Source organism: Notamacropus eugenii, chromosome 3 (genome assembly GCF_028372415.1).
Source record: "Notamacropus eugenii isolate mMacEug1 chromosome 3, mMacEug1.pri_v2, whole genome shotgun sequence".
Classification (NCBI taxonomy): domain Eukaryota; kingdom Metazoa; phylum Chordata; class Mammalia; order Diprotodontia; family Macropodidae; genus Notamacropus; species Notamacropus eugenii.
The window spans coordinates 362,397,911-362,422,025 of record NC_092874.1 but is presented as its reverse complement, the minus strand read 5'-3'; the positions used below and the strand labels follow the sequence as shown (position 1 = coordinate 362,422,025).

At 40.1% G+C, this 24,115-nt stretch overlaps 1 protein-coding gene across 1 annotated transcript in view; it reads left to right on the top strand.

Moving 5' to 3' along the window:
* The window catches only part of LIX1 (limb and CNS expressed 1), a 66,751-nt gene extending 45,636 nt beyond the window's left edge, over positions 1-21,115 (top strand). The window contains exons 3-6 of the mRNA XM_072597347.1: positions 2,363-2,503; positions 5,782-5,877; positions 13,772-13,849; positions 20,057-21,115. Coding sequence (XP_072453448.1) covers positions 2,363-2,503; positions 5,782-5,877; positions 13,772-13,849; positions 20,057-20,344 — 603 coding nt within the window. The 3' untranslated portion in view covers positions 20,345-21,115. The remainder of the gene's footprint in view (positions 1-2,362; positions 2,504-5,781; positions 5,878-13,771; positions 13,850-20,056) is intronic.
* The last annotated feature ends 3,000 nt before the right edge of the window (positions 21,116-24,115 follow it).

Genomic DNA, 24,115 nt, shown 5'->3' with positions numbered 1-24,115 from the left:
CTATTCCAGGTGTTTTTAGCACAGTCTGAGATCTTGAGCTGCAGAATTAGGACCTCTGAGTTGAACTAAATCTCTAGAGTATCAAAAAGCCTACAACACACAGCAGTGTAGGTACCTGCCCAGTCCTTTATCTCAGTGCTATGTCTGAGAAAGTTATAAATTTTCCCTGGGTAATTGGCTATAGGTCTATAACTTTACAAGGCAGGCTGTAGGGAGTGGCTGAACATGTCAATCCACATCATTGTGGAAATGCAACAAAGTTTTCTATATAAACTTTTTTGAACTTTAGTCATGTTTTCAATTTTAAAGGATAAAGGGTCTGTCTCTTCTAGTTAAGAGTCAGTTAAAACCCCTCCCATGATAATTGCCTTTTTTTTTTTTTTTTTGAGACTGGGTCTTTCCATCTTGCCCCAGCTGAAAATGCAGCAGCTATACTCATGGCTATACCTGTTGGTCTGCAGGAAGTTCTGTCCTGCTTCATTTTTCCAAAATGTCCTGTAGACCAGTCCCTTCCCCCACACCCCTTGGGTAGCCTGCTGGATTTCCGGTCTCTGGAGCTCACTGTATTAGTGCTGGAAGCATTGCAGAAACCCTGTGTGCTTTTTAGCCCTACTGCTGGGTGCAACATCTGACTTCAAGCATTCGGTAGTCTCAGCCTTCCACTGTAGCAGGGATTATAATAAGTCAATCAATATTTATTAATTACCTACTACAAGCCAAGAACTGTGCTAAGCGTAGGAGATACCAAGGAAGACAAATCATTCTCTCAAGTAGCTCAAAGTGTAATGGAGCAGACCTCATGCACGTGCGGTCTATGCACTATGTGCGTACAAACTATATGCAAGATAAATTGCAAATAATAGAGAAAAGGCACTAAAATTAAGGGGAAATCATGAAAAGCTTCCTGTAGAAGGTGAGAGTTAAGCAAGGACTTAAATGAAGCCAGGGAAGCCAGGAAGCGGAGCTGAGGAGGTGTGCCAGATAGAGAAAATCAAGTTCAGTGATGTCCAGAGATGGGGAGTCAAGTGGGAGGAACATCAAGGAGATAGACCAGCGTTGCTTGGTCAAAGAGTACATGGAAGGGGGTGTATAAGTAAACTGGAAAGATGAGAAGGTTTTGAATGCAAAACAGTGGGTTGTTTATTTGATCCTGCAGGTGATAGGGAGCCACTGGAATTTATTGAGTGACATAATCAGACCTGTTCTGTAGGAAGATCACTTTGACAGCTGAGTGGAGAATGAACTGGAGTGGGGAGAAACTTGAGTCTGGGAGACCAACCAGAAGGTGATTGCAGTGGTCCAGGTGTATAGTGATAGGCCCTAGACCAAAGTAGTGGTAGAATCAGGAGAGAAGGGAGCACAATTGGGAAATATTACAGAAGTTCTAGGAAGGGATGATGACAGAGAGTATGGAGATGAGGATGACACCTAATTTGTGAGCCTGAGGGACTAGGAAGATGGTTGTAACCTCATTAGTAATAGGGAAGTTAGGAAGAAGGGGCAGTTTAGGGGGAAGTTAGGTTTTGGACATGTTTAGTTTAAGGTGTCTATGAGTCTTCCGGTTCAAAGCATCCAACAGAAAGCTGGAGTGGTCAGTGGACACCTTAGGACTTAACAAGCAGATTTAAGTACTATCAAAGTAGACATGATCATTGAATCCACTGAGATCACCAAGTAAAACAGTGTAGAAGAAGGAGAGAAAAGGGCCCAGGACAGAGGACTGTTGGGACACTTATGGTTGGTGGAAATTACCTGAATGAAGATCGAGCAAAGGAAACTAAGGAGTGGTCAGACAGCTAAAAGGAGAAGCAGGGGAGAGCAGTGTCATGAAAACCGAGAGAGAAGAGTGTATTAAGGAGAATGTACTATGTCTATTTTTTTATTTTTAATTTCTACAGTCAGTGAAGTTGTTTGTAGATAACAGGAATGTACAGACATCAAACTTGTTCCTGTGGCCTAGAACTAATAGAAAACTGAGGACCTTCTCTATGGCAATATGAAAACATATGTAAGAATTTTGTTGTTCAGTTGTTTCAGTCACGTCTCCTACTCTTCATGACCCCATTTAGGGTCATTACCATTTCTATGTAAAGTGATTTATCATTTCCTTCTTCAGTTCATTTTTCAGATAAGGAATTTGGGGAAACAGGGTCAAGTGACTTGCCCAGAGTCACACCACTAGGAAGTGTCACAGGCCAGATTTGAACTCAGGTCTTCCTCCTTCTAGGCTCAGCACTCTATCCACTGTGCCACCTAGGCAGTCCATGTGTAAGAATAGGCTCCCTAAAAAACAACAATGGATGAAGGAGAACATTATTGGCTTTGGTAACTCTTCTTTTCTTCTCCTTTTCAACATATTCAGTGCTGCCTAAGCAGAGCAGAGGCGAGACGGGATGCAGCCAAAGTGGCCCTGATCAATTCCCTCTTCAATGAACTGCCCTCTCGAAGGATCACTAAGGAGTTCATTATAGAAAGTGTTCAGGAAGCCATAGCCTCCACAAGCGTAAGTGCTCCTGCAAGGGGTAAGAAGTTGGCAGCAGTGTGAAATTGGTGGGATGTTTTGGGGTCATCAGACAGATTTCTAAGTAGATTTGTCTTTAAGGTCCACATGCATTTGCTCTTCCTTATTTCACTGAAGCTTGATAGGGGCAAAACACTGGGTTAGAAATCAGGAAGACAGAGGTTGGGTGCTAATTCCCATAGAGGAAAACAGTTACTCTCTTAGGGATAGTTTATCAGTCTTTAAGTTAAGGCTGGTAGTTTTTGCCCACATTCTATGAACCCAGATCTTATCTATGAGAAACCAACCAGCTCTTTGAACTTTTGAAGGAGTGTTAATTCTTCTAAAACCATAAGATCCATTTTGTTAATGGTTTTTTCAATTCCCTAAACCTTAAATAATAAACTAGTGTTTTGAAATAGTCAGTGTGCTTCCTAAATCTCAAGTATTTATCCCTTTCTTATGCCAAGTGGTCAAGCCCACATGTTTCATAAAGCTTTTAAAACCCCTGTCCACTCATTTACATGGGAATATTTCAGTTATAGGGGAGTGAATTATTTTTTTTCTGGCAATATTTTTCCAGGGAATATTCTCCTGCCACAATACAAAAAATAGGATTCAGTGGAGATAGGGACAGAAACAAAAAGTGTGTGTGTGTGTGTGTGTATGTGTGTGTGTTTATATACAGTACATGCATTGGCATTTGACTTTATTCCAAAATTCAAAATGAATGTGACTTTTGGATTATTGTCTATTGATGATCATTCACACACCTCTTTCCCCCTTCATTAGCCTAGTCCCTCACCAGAGCTCTAGATTTGAAACCAGAAGATGTGAATTCAAATTTAGGTGCTGCACCTTAATATCTGTATGTCCTTAGATAAAACACTCCACTTCTCTGTATCTCAGTTTCTTCATGTGTAAAATGAGGGGGCTGAATTAGACAGTCTCTAAACTTGCCCTTAGGCTAAGTGAAATGATTCTGCTATACTGAAAGAAATTTGCTTACATGTGTGGCATGGTTAAACTCTTTCTAGAATTATCCGAGCCCAGAGGTTTTCAAACTTATTTGGCCTACTGCCCCCTTTTCCAAAAAAAAAAAAAATTACTCAGTGCCCACCTAGAAATCTACTTTTTTTAACTCTTTAAAAATTTTTTTTTGGAAATTTGCATCATTTCAAAAAATATAATTTTTTAAATGATGCATCTTAAATTTAATACTTAATTGTAAATTTGTGGGGTTTTCCCTGCATTGAAATTTTGATGACACAATATTGCATCATTTAATCATATAGGATTGTATTGTAAATAAGTCATTACATGCACATATTCTTGCGAATGCATGCTGGACTTCCTGACTTGCCCACCAACACTTGCTTATTCATACCTGTTGGCAGACTTGACCACTGATGGGTTATAACTTGCATTTTGTGTGTCTTTTTTGGAAAATAATGTAATCACTACAATTTTAACTGTTACACAACAGATGAAACATGTACAAACAGTTTTTCAAAATTTTCTTCTCTTTTTTTCTTATGCTTTCACCACCTCCTTACTTTTATTCAATGCCCTTCAATTTCAGCTGAGGCTACTACTCCCCCTCTACATCGTTCTAGTGTCCCCCAGGGGGCAGTATCACCCACTTTAAGAACATATGTCTAGTGACCCAGGGGTGGGGAATCTGGGACCTCCAGGCCACATGTAGTCCTCTAGGTCCTCAAATGCAACCCTTTCACTGAGTCCAAACTTCAGAGAACAAATCCCTTAATAATAGAATTTGTTCTGTAAAACTTGGACTCAGTTACAAGGTCATACCCGAGGACTTAGAAAGTCCTAGAAGGCTAGGGATTCCCAACCCCTGGTAGCGTATGCTGTTTTGATCAAAAGTGCTCTTACCATTTATAAAAGATGAAAAAGGATGGGAATACAGGGCAGGAGAGTAGTTGCACCTGCAAAGAGATGTCTGAGAGAAGTCTCCATGTGACCCTGGATGAAAGGAGGACTTTATTTCAGAGTCTTGTGAATTTCACATGAATATTTTTGAGCAAGGAAGCTAGGGACATGGAACTTGGTTTCTTTAGGTGTGGAATTTACCCTCCCGATAGGGAGGGTGTTAGGGAATTTCTTAGTGTAAAGGTAATTTATCATTTTTAATGGGAATTTTTAAGGTAAAAAAGGATAAGCTTTGCAGATCTCTGGGCAGATTTCCTCTGGGATATTTAAAAGCCAGCATAAACATTTCAGTAGCAGTATCTTAATGTCATTGCATTCAAAAGCTATGAATTTGCTGCTACCTGATGCAGACTGCTTTGTTTATTCAATCCCACAAAACTGCCACTGCTGACCTTCAGAGGAATGCCTGACCATTCACTACTGGATGGTCTTTACTGAAGGGCCTAATTCTAACTAGATCCACTTAGCCCCCAGGCTTTTTCAGAGTTTATTCCCCCCATCTATGTTTGAAGGAATTCAGTTTCTACCCTTTACCTATCCACCTAGTTTCCTGAGGCTTAAATAATCCAAGATAAGCATACAAGCCAAGATCCATATCCATGTCAAATGGCCGCATGTTATAGAAAGCCTCAGTCAAGAATCATGAGCATAAAGTATGGACGGTTCTAGTAGCCATAGGATTCTTTTATAGATCAATTTCATATTCTGTCTCAGCAATGCCCCGGAAACTGCCTTTATTCAAGTGGTCATGTTAGTAGATGGCTAAGAAGGCATTTAGAAGGCAATGGGAGGGAAGCCTATACAAGTAAAAATCAGTTTGTAAATTATTTCTATTACTATATAACTCACAGGTCTGAAACTAGAAGGGATCTCAGAGGCTCCCTAGTTCAATTCCTTCATTTTACAGGAAAGACAATTGAGGCCCAAGGAGATGAAGTTATTAAACCAAAGTAGCAAGAGTAGAGGAATAATATAAAGGAAGGGGAATGGAAGGGAATACGCCTTTATTAAGCACTTTTTATATGCCAGGTATTGCACTAAGTGCTTTACAAATATTATTTAATTTGAATCAAGGTCTATGACTACAGGACTAGGACTCCAGGACTCTCTCTGCTATACCAAACAACCATGAAAAACAGTTAAAAAAACTTTTCAATCCTGAGCTGGAGAGATTAAGGATCTTAATCAAAGTCAACCACTAAACTAGTTTTGGGGTGACTGATTATCAAGTCTGTATCTCTGGGGTTCATGTCACAAGATATGGTGAAGGAAAACTCATTGTGGCACAAAAATCAGTAAATAATCTTTTCTCATGCTTTTTTCTCAAGGGCACTATAAATGATGCTGATGACCCAAGTACCAGCATAGGAGCTTATCACTACATGCTGGAGTCAAACATGGGGAAAACTATGTTGGAATTTCAGGTACTTAATTTCTTCTATTTATTTATGCACTACACACACACACACACACACACACACACACACACACACACACACACATACACACACACTCTCTCTCTCTCTCTCTTTCTCTTTCTCTCTCTCTCTCTCTCCCTCCCTCTCTCTCTCTCTCTCTCTCTCTCTCTCTCACACACACACACACAGACACGATTCCTTCCAGCAAAATACTCTCGGTTTAAGGTACTCTGTGGATCAATATCTATATATGCATAATATATATCTATACATTTATATATCATATATATGCATGTCATGAGCCCCCACCAATATAGTTACTTTTATTATTTGGCCAGAGGTCGCAATTAGTTTAAAACAAAGGCATTTAATGAAATATAGTAGGACAAGTAGTAATTGAACATTTCCTCATAAATGAGATGCACTCTCCCACAAATAAACATACCATGAGTGGACACCCCTAAAGAATATGTGGAAGGTTACATGAACGGAGAGGAACACATGGAGGGAACATGTGGCCAGGAGGTGTATGTATAGAAGCAGTTCAATACTGTGGAGCCACCAGTATCTTCTAGTCTCAAAGGGAATATAGGCTCTGCCAGTTAGTGCTCGGCTGATTTCCTGTTCACTGCCATGGGTGAGTCCACTGGTTATGTGGTTGCAGAGCTTCTAGCTTCTTGCCTAAAAGTGTGTGTATTTGGATAGAGACAGAGTTTGTTTCAGAGTCAAGAAGACTAGGGTTCAAGTCTTGCCTTCAGCACATGCTGGGTGGGTGACCCTGAGTGTGTTATGTCACAGCACAGTGCCTCAGGCAACTCCATAAAACTATAAAGCATAGCATAATTGTTGATCTGTATCGGTAGAGGGGAATTTCCTACATCAATTAAATAATGTATCTTGTTTTTTAAAAAAAAAACAAATAACAGTTGATATTTTTATTATTTTGGGGGGCTTATTAAATACTTTACATACATTATCTAATTTTGATGTTGACCACAACCCTGTGAACTAGATAGTGCCAAAATTATTATCTTTATTTTATAAGTTAGGAAACTGAGACCCTGAGAGTTAAAGTGATTGATCCACAGTCACATATCTAGTTTGAGACAAAATCCAGACTAGAACCCAGGGCTTCTGACTCTGAATCCAGAATCTGCCTCTCTGTTTCTAGTAAGGAGCTCACTGCTCCGGTAGGGGCAGGTAGGTGATGCACTGGATAGAGTGACAGTACAGGAGTTAGGAGGACCTGAGTTCAAATCTCACCTCAGACACTTGACACTCACTAGCTGTGTGACCTTGGGCAAGTCACTTAACCCCATGCCTCATTCTGGGTCATCTCCAGTCATCCTGATCAATATCTGATCACTGGATTCAGATGGCTCTGGAGGAGAAGTGAGGCTAGTGACCTGCACAGCCCTCCCTCCCTCAAAACAAAGTCAAGTGCAAGTCATGTCATTCTTTCTCTGATGGCATGGTCTTCTTCAGCAACGAAGGATGAACACACACTGCTCTGGTGGTATAGTGCCCCACAACAAGGAATTTGAGGAAATCCTGTGCTAGACTGATAAACCAAAAGGAGTTGGCAAAAGGCAAAACTAATCACAGGTCATGTTTTCTGACAGTCTAAAATCAAAGAGACACCCTGCTTCCACTACTATGGAAGTTACATTTCATGTCCCAGGAAACAGCAGCTTGTCTCAATTTTTGTAGCTATTCAGTGAAAACCCAGAATTATTTTGAATCTGCCTAAGGTGGCTGGGTTAATTCCACCAAAAGCAGGGGGATGAGCAGAACAAACTCTTAGGATTCTATCCACTGCTGCAAGTCAGGAAAGTATCTACTCATTCTTCCTTATATTAATACTTTTATTGGTCAACAAAGGATTGTACATTTTCTGTGTGCTTTAGGTGGAGGTGTAGTATACTGTCCACAAATATTAAGTAATTATGTGAACCATATTGAATAAATGCTTTCCAAATTCTCAAAACCAGATGTTGGGGGATACAGGAGAGAGAACAACCATCTTGATAGAATAGATCTGTTTTGGCAACAAGGGAAGAAAATTCCTGAAGTATGTCTCTTCTCCTTCTTCCTTTCCATCAGATACATTTGTATGCTTAGAAACAAGTGCTTTCTTTTGTAGCCTAGGTTAAACATGAAATCACCCTGAATATGCATGTGACTCCCACTTAAAATAAGATGTTTCTGCAACAGGAACAGCAACTTGATATCCCTGATGGACATAACACATCAAGAAAACATGCACATAGAAATCACACAGTATAACATATAAGGCTGGTGTTTTCTGACTGCTTTGGAGACACCAAGGAGCTCCATTTACCAGTTTGAGAAATGCAATGTGAGATGACTATGTGGCTTCAGGATTACATAAATGTAGAAAACAGTTTTTGTTTTGAGGCAGTGGATTTGTTGTGAAGAAGATTCCAGGCATGATTTGTTGTGGGGAGGGAAAGTTAGTAAGTCTCTTCAAGGTCAGGTTACAGTCAGCCAGTCATCTTTATACCTGACTCTGCAGCTGGTTAGTCTTTGAGAACTAATACAATTCCAGAAAGAACTGTTGGTTTATATCTTGCTAAACTATCCAGGTCACCTTTAAAAAACCTCATCCCATAAACAAGTTTCCTCTTAAATCCACCCTCTTGGGTGGGGAGATGATGCCCACCTGTTTTCTAACTTATCAGTTTACAGTGTTTGTTTTTTCTTGTTTCTGATGAAGTGCAGAGCCAGCCCAGGCCTCTCAGAGACACTTGAGGGAGTGCCATGTGCATTACCTCCCCAAAAGGCAGCTGGAAAGCCAAACATCGTTGCTAATGGCAGACAACAACAGGAAACTCTGGTCTGACAGAGTCCAGTTGTTTCTGATCTTAAACTGAATGAATGACAGAGTGAACTGGGAAGTCTGGTATGGTGACTACCACAGTTATTTTTTTCTCTAAAGAAAAGACCAAGGGCCTGATTCACAGTCTTTTTTTAAAAAACAATCAATTCCCTGGAAGAAATTCAGATCAGCCTCTAGTCTGGTCTACTATGTGAACAGTGCTCTACCCAGAAAATTCGATGAAGTAGAACAGATACCACCCTCAACAGTCACTATGTGTTTCTTTTTTAGCAACAGTGTTTTTTCAGGAAGAAGACACATTTTTAAAGGTTCAATTTGAAAACGATTAATTGGGTTTTTCCTCTGTGCAAGGCATGGTGCTAGGGCTTTGGGGATGTAAATATAAAATGAAACAGTTCCTAACCATGTCCTTGCCCTCATGAGACTTACCATTTTGCTGAGAAGTATAATCCAGCACCCTCCCTATTCCCCAAAGACTCAAGGCTCACATGGTTCAGGTCGTAGGGACAGACCATTGTTTTCTTTCTTTGGCTTGATGTTCAAGAGAAATCTATAACATTTGGCTCACACTAGCTCTCCTTATATATGAGTACCTGAGTTCTAAATCCTAATTAGGCACTCAAGGTAGCAATGTATACGGATAGGAAATCATTTATGTTGCCCCCCAAAAATGCAGAAGTTATCCAGGGTTCACAGGAATAAACCCACCCATGTAGAGAAACATAAATCCTTCAAATAACTCTTCAGTCCCCATTAGAAGGGACCTACATTTAAGGGTGCCTTTGGGGCAAGCTTCTGAAAATCTGCTCGCTCCCTCTCCCTTCTATAGTATTATACAACCCCTCCCAGACTTGTATCACCTTGTATTTTGGCCTCTTCCCAGAAGGCATACACATTCTGAGGCAGTTGTACTTCACAATAAAAATCTGCAATGAAGAGAAACTGAGGCACAAAGTTCCAAGCATAATAAATTTATTAGCAAGGCTAGCAATTGCCAGTAAAAGGTCAATGGCTCCTCAGTAACCAAAGATACACCCAGCAGTAAGAGCAGCTTTTTATACAGTTGGTTACATAAGGGCTAGTGATATAAACTAAACTAAGAATGTGATTGGTTCATAGAAAAAGTGAGAATGGGCTTTTTTACTTCTTGATGTTTATTCAAAAGAGGGGATCTCCAGAATTCATGGCAATGAAGAAAATACAGAGTTGGTCAACATCCTCTGGAAACTCCTATGTCAAGCATCACCCAGTGCCAAACAGACCTAATGCTAGGTAAAAACATCTTATGACTAGGTTGACTCATCTTCCTTATCTCTCCTTCTTTCTGAGGTTCAGGTTGTAGCATAGAAGAACGAAGAACATAAAGTCTTACAGACTCTACCACGAGGCCTATGTAATTCAGATCGAAGTGAATCTGACCCATTTATACTATTTCCAATGATTAACTATAACTTTTAACTATTAATCAACCAATAATCTAACTTTCACAACACAAGCCATATCCTTTCCTAGAATCTGCTCTGTACAATCCACACACTGGCTTTGCTAAGGAAGATGCTGCTTATAATTACACGAGAACAAGGTGTCATGAAATTGCCATTTCTTGAGAGTCTGATCCCTAAAATCTTCAACTTGTGACCACTGACAAAGCAACCCCCAAGATTAAATTCCTTTCTTGGGCAATGTTTCTGACTGTTTTGTCTGTTTGGTCATAAATGACAACCTCAAACCTTAGTATTGCCTTAAAATAACCAAGGAGATATTAATAACTACCAACATATACCCATTTTCCCAGTTTTATAATATTTTTATGAGAAATATATATTTATATGTAGGACAGCTAAGAAGCACAGTAGATAGAGTGTTAGGCCTGGAGTCTGGAAGACTCGCCTCAGACCCTTCCTAGCTGTGTGATCCTAGGCAAGTCGTTTGCCTCACTTTCCTCATCTGTGAAATGAGCTGAAGAAGAAAATGGCAAACCACTCCAGTACCTTTGCCAAGAAAACTCTAAATACTGTCAAAAAGGGTGAGAACAACAAAATCTTATATAGCTATATATTTATCTATACATACATATATATCATCTGTATATTTATCAACAGCAAGGAACAGGTATGCTTTTGCTAATTGCGTACTTTAGCAGATCACCTCTTTTCAGACACACAATTGACAAAACAATTTAGCAAAGATCCCATGATATTTATTGCTTATTGACTACAAAAGCAAGTGTTTGATTTGGTCTCTCTTCCAAAAATGGAAATTCATTCAATCTCTCTGAACACCAGTACCCTCACCTGTAAAATGTGATTAACATTTATATGGTATATTTAGGTTTACAAAGTATTTTCCATGCATTTGATCCTCAGAACACCCCTATAGGTTAAATACTGTTTTATTCCCATTTTACAGATGAAAAAACTAAGGCTCAGAAAAGTTCAGCTCAATTTGATAAACATTTATTAAGTTCCTGACATATGCTAGGCACTATGCTAAGTGCTGAGGACAAAAAGAAAGCTAGGCTCTGCCCTCAAGGAGTTTACAATCTATTAAAGAAAGATAAACAAGAAAGGAAGCTGGAAAGTGGGGAGGATGTAGAGGGGGAGGAGAGAGGTAATGTTCCTGAAGTCCAAACCAAGCAGTGTTGGTGATGGAAAAGCAGGGAATTAGCAAAAGTTTACATCACAGCCCTATATAAAGGAAAACTTTGGGAGGAGTGTGGTGCTCCACCCTCCAGCCTCCCAATCAAAGGGGGCAGAAAATGACAAGTTGTTGAATATCCAGAATGACTGACCAGCATGATGACAGTACCCCATTTCATGTGGATCAGTTTATCCTGGTTTAGGGCGTGGAGACCAAACCAAGCAAAACTGCTGATGGAAAATGGAGAGTAAGTCCATATTATATGTCCAGGGTCATAGATACTTAATGTCTGACAAAAGATTTGAACCCAGTTCTCCCTGAACCCAAGTACAGCATTCAATCAACTGCTGCCTCACAATCAAGGACTTTGGATTTGATTGTGCAACATGGGAGACGTTGGCACAGGACCACTCAGCATGGAGGACCCACATCAGAAAAGGTGCTGTGTGCTCTATGACCAAAGCAGAATTGAAACAGCACAAAGTAAATGTAGGATGTGCAAATTTGGAGTACCCATCCCAAATATTCATACAGACTATCTGTGCCCAGTCTGTGGTAGAGCATTCTGAGCTCATATTGGTCTGATCAGTCATGGTCGGACACACTAAAATTTTCATCATGGTGATGTCATTTTGGTCCTTTTCGAGAACTAATGACAACAACCAACAACAACCAACCTCACAGTCTCACATCTATGTGTTTGATGCTTGTACCACCTCTCCTATGGGAAATATCATGGAGAAAGGGCTTCATAAACCTTAAAGAACTATATAAGTATACCTAGCACTATTGCATTGTGGCTGACATTCTGAGAGCAATATTACACAATCAGACCTTGAACACGGACAAAGGTGAAGTCATATTTCAACAAAAACTGTGGTTTCTCAGTTAATTTTACCTTTATGCCTATTTACTTCCTTTGAAATCTATTTAGAACAGTGCTATTGCTCTAAGCAGCCATATCCTGGTTGCACATTTCAGAAGTCTGAGATCTTTGAGGTTTGAAACATGCTTTGGTTTAGAGTGTTTTTTGTTTTAGGTTTGGGGTTTTGTTGTTGTTTTTTAAATTAATTTTATTTATTTTCAGTGTTCTACAATCACTACCATATAACTTAGATTATTTCCCCTTTCCTCCCCTGTACCTCCTCTCCGGGACAGCATACAATTTTATATAGGTTCTATACATACATTCCTGTTAAATACATTTTCACTATAGTCATGCTGTGTAGAAGAATTAAAATGAATGGGAGAAATCATATAACAAACCAAAACATAATACACACACACACACAAAATGATCTGCTGCATTCTACGATTGAATTCCATAGTTCTTTCTCTGGATGTGGAAGGTATTTTGCCTTAAAAGACCACTGAGAATTTTTTTAAGTCCTTGCATTGCAGTGAAGTTCCAAGTCTACCAGAAAAAACTCTCGCACACTGTGGTTGATGCTGTCCACAAAGTTCTCCTCATTCTGCTTCTTTCCCTCAACATCAGATCATATAAGTCTTTCCAGGCCTCTCTGCAGTCTTCCGGTTCATCATTCTTATAGCTCAATAGTATTCCATTACATTCATATACCATAATTTGTTCAACCGTTCCCCAATTGATGGGCATCTCCTTGATTTCCAGTTTTTGGCCACCACAAAGAGTGCTGTTATAAATATTTTTGAACATGTGGGACCTCTTGGGAATACAGTCCTAGAGGTGATATTTCTGGGTCAAAGGGTATGCATATTTTTGTAGCCCTTTGGGCATAGTTCCAAATCGCTCTCCAGAATTGTTGGATCAGCTCACAGCTCCTCCAACAATGAATTAGTGTTCCAACTCTCCCACATCCTCGCCAGCATTTATCATCTTCCTTATCATGTTTACCAATCTGATAGGTGTGATGTGGTGTGTCAGAATTGTTTTGATTTGCATCTTTCTAATCAATAGTGATTTAGAGCATTTTTTGTCACATGGCTATAGATATCTGTAATTTCATCCTCTGAAAACTTCCTGTTCATCTCCTTTGACCATTTATCAATTGGAGAATGACTTGTATTTTTGTACATTTGACTGAGTTCTCTAAATATTCTAGAAATGAGGCCTTTATCACAGACACTAGCTGCAAAAATTCTTTCCCAGTTTTTTGCATCCCTACGAGTCTTGGTTGCCTTGAGTTTTGGTTGCCTTGAGTTTGGTTGTGCAAAAGCTTTTCAGTTTAATGTAATCAACATTATCCATTTTGCACTTCATAATTTTTTGACAGCTTTGTACTCCTTATATCACAGAGACATCCAGGGAACTGAGGGGGAAAGAGTGTTCTCAAACTCTTGCCTCCACATGGTTGGAGAGTCTCTTCCTTCCACTTCTACTTCTTGAGAATATGTCAGTAACAGATAGTTCTATCTCTGTAGGAGCTGATGATTGTTTTCCAGCTACTGCACTGGAACGGAAGCCTGAAAGCCCTTCGAGAAACCAAGTGTTCCCGACAGGTAAGATATACCCACCTAAGGAAAGTGGGTAGAGTTGGCTGGCTTGGCATGAGCCAGGGTGATGAACTGGTCTATCAGGACATTTTCCCAGGAGTGATCCATTATCACAGAGATATAGTCTCAGTAGTAATCCATACCTGAACAACTATAATAGAGGAGACAAGTAATCACCCCAGATTTTCTTAAAAACCTCAGGAGTGGAGAACCTGCATCCTCAAGGTTGCATGTGGACCTTTAGGTCCTGAAGCACAGCTCTTTGACTGGATCCCCTATTCTGTGAGCTGGAGGACCTAGAGGGCCACATGTTCACCAACCCTGCTCTCGCTCCTTTGTACTTCTCATCCTTAAAATCATCCTTTGCCCACTTTGACACTACTCCATAGAAAGGCAAAATTCTGACAGTACATTTAGTTCTTTTTCTCCCTCAATTTACCAAATTTCATTTTCACTTTTCTCACCTTCCATTGCCCCCTATGTGCCAGGCTCTGTACTAAGCACTGGGGATACAAAGAAAGGTAAATGTCGGTCCCTACCTTCAAGGAGTTGCCAGTCTAATGGGGGAGACAACATTCAGACAACCATGTACCCACATGACATAGGCAAGATAAGTAGAGATTATCAACAGAGTGAAGGCTTTAGCATTGAGTGATCGGGAAGTCTTCTTGGAACTGTGACTTGAAAAAACCAGCTAAGCCAGGAGGCAGAGCAGAAAAGGGAGACCACTCCAGGCATGGGACACAGGCAGTGAAAATACCTGGAGTTGGGAGATGGAATATTTTGTTTAAAGAGCAGTAAAGAGGCCAGCATCACGGCATTGCAAAGCATGTGGGGAGGAGTAAGGAAACTGGAAAGGTTGAAGTGCGACAATTATGAAGCACTTTGAACACCAAAAAGAGAAATTTTTTTATCCTGGAGCTGATAGGGAATTACTGGAGTTTATTGAACAAGGCAAGTGGAAAACAGGAAAGGGGGTAATATGGGTAGACCTGCTATTTAGGAAGATCATTTTGACAGCTGAGTGGAGTACAGACTGGAGTGGTGAGAGGCTTGAGCCAGGGAGCCCAACCAGTAGGCTATTGCAATAGTCTAGGCATGAGGTGATAAAAGGCTGTATCAGGGTGGTGGCAGGATCAGAGGAGAGAAAGGGGTATGTGTGAGAGAGGTTATGAAGGCAAAATTGAGAAGACTTGGCAACAGATTGGATATGGGGGCAGTGTGACAGAGTGTGAGAAGTTGAGGATAATACCTACATGGCAAGCCTGTATCATTGGGAACATACTGGTGCCTTCAACAGTAATATGGAAGGTGGGAAGAGGGAAGAATTTGAGGGAAAGACCATGAGTTTAGTTTTTGAAATGTTGAGGGTTAAGATGCCAATAAGACATCCAATTTTAGACATTAAAATAGGCAATTGAAGATGCACTTCTGGAGGTTACATTCAGCTAAGTTTATCTGAGAATCATAATCATACAGACAACTGAATCCATGGGAATTGATCAGATCATCCAGAGAAATCATTAGATGAAGAAGAATCAGGACCAAACCCTGGGGAACCAACACCCCCACCCCTACTCCACCCCCTTTAATGGATTTGCTTGAACTAAAATCAAGAAAAGGAGACTGAAAAGCAGTGTCATGAAAATTTAGAGAAAAGAGAATATCAAGAGGGTGACTGACATTTCCAGGGACTAAAGAAAGGTTAAGAAGGATGAGGATTGAGAAAAGGCCATTAGATTCAGCCAATGAAGGATCATTGGTAACTTTGAAGAGAGCAGTTTCAGTTTAATAGTGTTGGAAGCCAGATTATAGAGAGAGTTAAGAAGAGAGTGGGAGGCAAGGAAGTAAAAGCACTGGTTGTAGATAGCTTTCTCAAGGAGTTGAGCTACAAAAGGGAAAAGAGATATGGGACAATAGCTAATAGGGACGGATGAGGTAAAGTGAGAGTTTTTTGAAGATGGGGGAGGATATGGGCATGTTTGTAAGCAATAAAGAAGTAGTCAATAGACAAAAAAAGATTGAAGATAAGTGAAGGTATAGAGCTAACTGAAGGGGAAATCTGCTGGAAAAGATAGAATGGCATGGGATCACTTGCTCATGTAGAAAGATTAGCCTTACCAAGAAGGGTCACCTCTTTATATGAGACACGGTGAAGGAGGAGATGGTGGCAGAGGTAGAGAGGAAGCCCAGTAGATGGAGAACTGGACCTAGAGTCAGGACAATCTGAGTTAAAATCTGGACTCAGATATTGGCTAGCTGTGTGACCTGGGACAAGTCACTTAGATCTATGTTTGCCTCAGTTTCTTCATCTGTAAGATGGAGATAATAATAGGAGGGTGTTGATTTTTTTTTTAATTTAGGCTACAATATGCCAATTACCTTGGAGGGTTGTAGAAGTGGGTACCATAGTGCCTAGCACATAGTAGACGCTATATAAATACTTATTACCGCCACTACCACCCCAGACCTCACAGGGTTGTTGTGACGATCAATCTTTGTAAAATGCTTAGTACGTTGCCTGGCATATTGTAGGGTAGTTATTAGATGAGTAGAAGGGGAAAAGAAGGAAATCTTGAGTGACGTGTTTATTCAAAGAAATATCTTCAGGACAGCAAGATTGCAGTTTCATTTTTTTCCCTGTTGGGCATTTTAAATCTTATTGTATATGAAATATCTGACATCAGGGCAAATATAAGTGATGAAGAATTAGCAATGGAAATTTGCTTTAGATCTGATATTTCTCTGTGCTCTTTGCTACAAAAAGCCCAGTATTCTATCGATGAAGGGAAAGAAGTAATTTACAAAAGGTTTGGATTTTTTCTTCTTCTCTTTGATTTTATAAAAGGACTCTGAAATATATTGGACTTTCTGTAAACATGATTCCATGATTATTTTTAATTTTGTTAAGGTTGTAAATAAATTCCATGTGACTATATAAATAAAAATAAGCAAGTCATTCAGCCCCCATCATCAGTTTTAAGCTTACTCACAAAACCTACACAGTCTGTTAAAAGGCATTACTGACAATTCTTACATAAAAGAGGCATCAGGTGGGGATCAATATTCAAAGCTTAGCAAAAGAGACTCTTCAAGCATGGATATGTTCTTATTTTTTTCCAGACACGTGACTTCTTCATTTTAGGGAATGGAGTATGGAAACTCCTTTGATGCAGATCGCAACTCAACTTATAGTCAGTATTAGTCCTGTCCATGGCCACAGAACAAGGATGTGATCAAGGCGGAGTTTCATCTCCTGTCTTCTTGACTCCACATCCCTCATATCATAAAACTTTTATTATCAAATTTATAAGACCCGGTGTTTACATGCCATAACATATTGTCCCTGCTTTTTATTATTATTGCTCTCTGGTGAGCGATTCTGAAAATTATCCTTCCTCTACTAATAATAAAGTTATTTAACAACTTGCAGTCTTGGATAAACCTTCAAGCTTTCTGATGCTTCATTCTTGGGCTGAGATCTCTCTGCCCCCACCTTTAGTCAGTCAGTCTACAAACATTTGTCAGGCTGCTACAGTCATTAAGCCTGGCTACTATGTGCCAGGAATATGCTAAGCACTGGGAATAAAACTTTAAAAAAAGGGAAAAAACCAACCAGATCCTGTTCATAGTCTAAGGGGGAGACAATATGCAAGTAACTATGGACAAACCAGTTATATTTAGGAAGGATAAATAGAAAATAATCAACATAGGAAAGGCATTGGGATTAAAATTGGGACTTGAAAGAATTTAGGAGGCAGAGATGAAGAGGGAGAGAATTCCAGGCATGGAGGAAAACCGGTGAAAACACATGAAGTCAGGGGATGGAGTGTCTCGTTTGAGAAATAGGAGGAAAGCCAATGTTACTGGATTGCAAAGTATATAAGGGAAAGGAGCCTTAGAAGACTGGAAAGGTATGGAGGTGGGAGTAGCAGGTTATGAAAGACCTTTTATATTTGATCCTGGAGGTGATAGGGAGCCCCAGGAGTTCATTGAGGTTACATGGTTAACTTGGTCTTGGGAAGATCATTTTGGTAACAGAAAGATGGACTCATGTGGAAATATGTTTAATACAATTATGCTTGTATAGCCTATATCAGATTGCATGCTGTCTTGGGGTGGGGTAAAAGGTGAAAAATTTTAAAATTCAAAATCTTATAAAAGCAAATGTTGAAAACAAAAAAATAAATTAATAAATAACATTTAAAAAAATAAAATGAGAATCATGCCAGAAAGGAGTAGTTGATGGACCAGTAAGACAGTTGTTGTCTGACTCTTGGGGAACTCATTTTAGTGGGGGGATTTTTGGCAAAGGTACTGTAATGACTTGCCATTTTCTTCCCCTGATTATTTTATAGATGAAGGCAAATAAAGTCAAAATGACTTGCCCAGGGTCACACAGATAGTAAGTGTATAAGACCAAGTTTGAATGAAAGAAGATGAGTCTTTCTGACTCTAGACCTGGTGCCCTATCCACCGAGTCACCCTGTTAGCAAGACAACAGGAGTGTTATTTGAGTTTGAAGTCATCTAGTCCAGCCCTCTCATTTTACAGATGAGGAAACCAAGTCTCAGAGAGGACAAGTGATTTGTCCAATGTAACAGGTTTCAGGATTTAGAGTCAGGATCTGAACCCAAATTCTCCAACTCCAAACTCAATATCCTTCCCTTTGAACTATACTGCTTCTCTGTATCACATAGTGTATCAGTAAGCACCCCAGCATACATAGAACCTGCTATCACAGGTTCTTAGATTTGCATTCATGAAGAAAAGGCAACTTTCAAGGGGTTAACAATCAGTTTAATGAAGCACATGTACCATTCCTTTAAACAAGTACATATATCATAGTTCAAGGAGTCAGCACCCTGAATTTCAAAGAAAATACAGAGAAATCATAAGATCAACAGACATGGCTTCCTCTGCCTGAATTCAACAGACAGTTGGACCCCCAACTGTCTGACCATCTCTACCAGAGAGAGAAGCATGACATCTGGGTTCTTAAACCCCAGGGATCTCCTTAACAGCTTCCCAGAGTCCTTATCTGGCACTTAAACCTTCTTACCAAAAACTAAGCCCCAAAGTAAAACCTCACCCTCAAGGTATTTATACCTTTTTTTTAGAGTCAGAGGGCATCACAACCCTTGAGAGTCAATGCCTCATTCAACAAAAGCTGTGGGTGTTCCTACAAATCTTCCCTAATCAAACTCTCCTTAATCCCATTAATAGGTAAGGAAGATCACATTAACAGTACAAATACACATACTGTTTCTGGTTAAAGAAACTCTTGTTTCTGTACTTTACTCCTTGTAAAGACTCCTGATTGAGAAAGGCAAGATTCACTCAGAGGCACTTGATTATACTAAAACAAAAACAACACAGGATTCTATTTTGATGGCCATCACACATAGGCATTGTGTCTTTTTAATATAAGCACAATGAGGAGCATAATTATTTGAAAAAAAACCTTTCTAGATTGGGGCAGGTGGGATAAAAGAGGAAAATGGAAGGAGGGTTGCCAGGCCTAGAGGCCTGTGGGCTACCTGAGTCTTTCTTACCTCACCTCCCGAGGTCTTTGGCTGGCCACGCCGGGTGCGCATATGAGAGAAAGGATGTTCCAGAGTTGAACAAGGGTTGAGCTTTATTTCAGGATCTCGGTTACAAGTGCAGGGGATTCTTCCTTAGGAGGGAGAGAGAGAAGGATCTCCCAAGGAGGCAAAGATCTTACAATAAGAGATTGGAAGTAGAAGTATAAGTGAGGAGAGAGGGGGAGGGGAGAGAAGAGAGAGGAAAATGAGGAGCCTAGTAAGCTCACACGTGGCCCTCCGCCCAAGAGACTTTTTCGGGCTTTCCTGGACCTACTTAAGCCCTCTGTCGAGTAGTTTACATATCAATATCGAGCCTGTTAGGAGACAACAGGTGTGTCCAATCCGGGACAGCCTCAAGAGCAGGGAGGCTCCACCCATCACGTATCTCCCGGGAAGAGGCGGAAATACCTGAGCTAGCCGAGCTAGCTCGGTCTGACCTTCTCGATTCCCTGCTGTTTTCCTGGGGGGCCTCGTAAGAACTCTAAGATTTAGAAGCTCCCACCTTTACCCGCCCGAGACCGTCCACACGGAATTGAACTTCCAACCTTCACATCGGGTGGGAAACGCAATACCAGGCACACATTAATTTCTCACTTTCTTTGCTTTGGCTTTCTTTCTTGTATTACAGGAGGTGATTTCCTATTATTCCCAGTATTCTTTAGATGAAAGGATGAGGAGTCACATGGCCCTGGACTGGATCATGAAGGAACAAGATTCACCAGGAATTGTCTCTCAAGAGCTGCAGATGGCCCTGAGGGAGTTGGAGGAAGCCAGAAGAGCCGGACAAGAGCTTCGGTTTTACAAAGAGAAGAAAGAAATCCTGAGTTTAGCCCTAGCTCAGCTCCACAGTGACCAAAATACCCCTTCCCCAAAGGATGATCAGATGAGTCTGGCTGCTCTATGTGGCTACCACTAGTTGAAACCAGAACTCCAATGAACCCATCAAGTGCTGAACTAGAAAATGCTAATCCTCTGGTATTTTGATGAATCATGTAAGTTAGTCACTTACAGTTACGGTTTTAGAGAAATGTAGCTGCTAATTGAAGTTTTACTCCATTTGGACCCTACCCAAGCCTGCCCCAGGCCCATCACCCATCAGGGAACCTTAGAGATGAAAAGGACCTCAGGGATCATCTAATCCAATCTCCCAACCAATGCAGGAATCCCTTCCCCCTTACTAGTTTAGGACTAAATTGGGAAGAAAGGAGAGGACAAGAATAAATACTTTACAGAAATTTTCTTATTTGTTTCTCGCAATAAACCTGTGAGGGAGATGCTATTGACATCCCTTTTTTGCAGATTAAATGACTCTCCCAGATCACAGAGTTACCAAGTGCCAGAGGAAGGATTCAAACCTAAGTCTGCCTGACTTCAATTCCTGTGGTCACTCCATTATGCCATTATGTTTCATAGATGGGGAGGGAGAAGAAGATTATTTGAAAGATATTTTTCAATGAGTCATTGAAATCCTATAGAATAGGTACTTAAGATCTACTAAGTCTGACGTAGACTTTGATGAGCTACAATATAGGGTTGCATGACCGAAGAAGAAACAAATCTCAACTCTTGAGGGTTCTATTAATAAACTTCACAAAAGAGTTGGTGACAGAGTTCCCCCCAAAATAATCAGCTAGTGCTGCATCATATAACGTGGTGGCTTTCAACAAATAAAAAGAATTAAATTAAATGAGCAACTTGTACATTTTTTCCTATAGAAATAATAGCTAACATGTATATAGTGTTTTAAGGGTTGTAAAATACTTTACAAATATTACCTCATTTAATCCTCAAAACTGTCTTAGAAGGTAAGCGCTCTCCTTATCTCAGTTTTCCAAAGAGGAAACTGAGGCAAATAAAGGTTAAGTGCCTTGTACAGGGTCACACAACTAATAAGTGTATGACAGAATTCAAACTGTCTTTCTGATTTCAAGTCCTACGCTCTATCTACTATGTTTCCCCTCAAAAAACACCAAGGAGAGGCCATAATTAGATAAGCCAAAATTTACTTTAGCATAAGCAGTCATATTTTCATTTTGCAATAAAAATTGTTTAAATTCTCTATTTTTTATTTTTCTAAGAGAATTAGAGAGGTAGAGAAGTATAGTAGGAAAGATAGTGGATTTAGTCCTGGGTTCAAACCTTACTGCCTTGAACAAAGCATTTAACCTCATTGACTAAGACTCTCTTCAATTGAAATCTCGGTTTCAATTTTCCCAACTGTAAAATGTTCTCTAAGGTCTTCCAACACTAAGTCCTGTATTTCTTCAAATGAACAAATGGCCTGTTTCCTGGGAACACCCCTGAATTGAAACAGTAGATTCCCCAGGTAAGTCCACCCCTGGTTCAAAGTACTTTCTGGGGCAGAAAACACTCAAAGTCACAGCACATAAACCTCTACTGATATGATTGCTTTTGATAGTCTGTCAGAAAACATTCTTGGTTCAATGCGAAGGCATTGAATATATAAATATATTTTATAATATATGTATATATAAAACAGAAAAGATATTTGATTGAATGGGGAAAGACAATACATAAAAGGAAGCAGAATACTAGAAGAATGGAGGAAAGAGATGAGGAGTACCTAATCCTGGGACACCTTGTTCTTTGGAGTTGAGGCCAAGCAGAAAAGCAGATGCAGAGTTTCCAGTAAGTTCCTTGACCTTCCAGTTGTACCAAAATTCCTTCCTTATATGAATCATTATCTTCTGAACTACTATCAAGCTCTCTGAAAAAGGTGAGTGGAATCTTGTCACATTCTCTGTTGCTATTTTGGACCTGCTCCATGGGAAGTCTTAATGCCTCAGTAAGCGTTGTCTGGAGGTTCTGACCACTTTCTGGGCCTATTTTGTTTACAGACAAGTTGCCTGTTTAACTATTTCATATGGAATGACTTTCCAATAGTCCATGACAAACCATCTTGCCTGCGCACTCTGATTTCTTTGCAAACTCTATCACTTTGCTGAAGATATTAACAATAAACTCGGGTATCATGCAGCCAGTTTCTATCAAGTTTTCTGAGCTGAAACCATAACCAAAGAGAGGCCTTTTTCAGGGCAACTTCAGAAATGTATGCACTCTCAGTTGCTACATATTTTGAAGCTTCAAAGCATAATTTAGACATGGCTCTCACTCAAACGTCAGTAGGCATGAGATTAAAGCGTGTGGCTTTCTTCCAGGTGGCATTGTACGCATGCGGGAGAAATGCCATACGTTGATTCCACTCAGATTTCTGCTTATGTCACAGAGTCCTCAGCATGTCTGGTTGTGTTCTGTTGAAACCCTCAAGCTATGGGATTCTCTAAGAGCTATTGCCCTCATATGTGGCTCTAGATTTGTCATTTCCTACCAAGGCCAACACCTTCTTAAGTAGTTCACTCTCTTAAGTCTCTACCTTGGTCAGATAGAATCCTGGCAGGGAAACCACATACAAAGAAATACCTTTTTACAATAACTCATTAGTTGTAGAAGTTTTCAGTTCTTGGCTGGGTGTATGTGAGCACTTTCGGTGAAATGGCTGGTCATCGCTACATGTGATTTATGCTTTTACTATATCCCTTCAGAGACAGAGTGAATGCACCTGAGTCCTGATGGTTTGCAGGTGCTTATGCTCTCCAAGTATGCAGTATGAGGTGGCAATGGGTCCTTTGAGAATACTGAGCATGTCTCCCATTTGCATTCATAAATCTTCATGGTGATCTTTTTTGAATGCTCACCATAAGTCCTGAGAGGAAATTGAAATTCAATATTCATAGCAAGTTAGAATGTTAGGGTCAAACTGCACAGCAGGTCTCCAGCACCCAAGCCTTGGGGCTCAGCTGGATAACTAAAGGACATGGAAAGCACAGACTAGTCATGTTTGTCACACCGACTACTTCTTGGGAGCACTGTGGAAGAAACAGCATCATTCAATTACCCAGCTCCAACGTCTGCCGTTGTTTCAAGAGTAAAGTATCGTTCAGAGGATAAAGTTTGAGTCACACTATTATTTCTCTCTATTATTCATTGTGGCCTGTCATGTATCTGTTCTTATGAACAGCTATCTAAAGAGAGCCAGGAAAAGGAGAATGGCTTAGTATATCAAAGTTAACATACACTGATGGTATAATCTGATAGAAGTCCTCAGATCTTGACCGAACCTTTATTTGACTGTGGTCTGCTTCTCTGAGTATCACAAATAGTGTTCCCCAGATTCAGTGTTACATAACCTATTGAACAAACCATCTGTCCGTATTAATCCAGATTAACCATCTGCATCCACATTAATCTTTCCTGACTGATAACATATCCTCAAGCTCACAGTGGCTAATGCTGCTACCCATTTGCAGCAAGCAAATTATCCCCCTTGACACTGGGGACGATATATCAGTGAATTGTCAGTTCATACATGAAATTCAATTCTATATAATCTTTGAACCTCTCAGTGACAGTTTACTTCAACGTCAAGACCTCGTTTGTTTATGGGATGATAGTTTTCGATATCATTAACTAGCAAATGCCACAGGCTTTTGGTAACCATTAAGCTCTTGGTATTGGATAGTTCTCAAAAAGCATTGCTTTGTGCAACACGGACGGCTTGCCTAGGTCTTCGTAGACTGACACTGATGTATGAATGAAGAAACTGATCAAATCTTGAAAACTTGTTCACTTTTTTTCATTCCAACATTCTCCGCATCGCTTCTGAAGC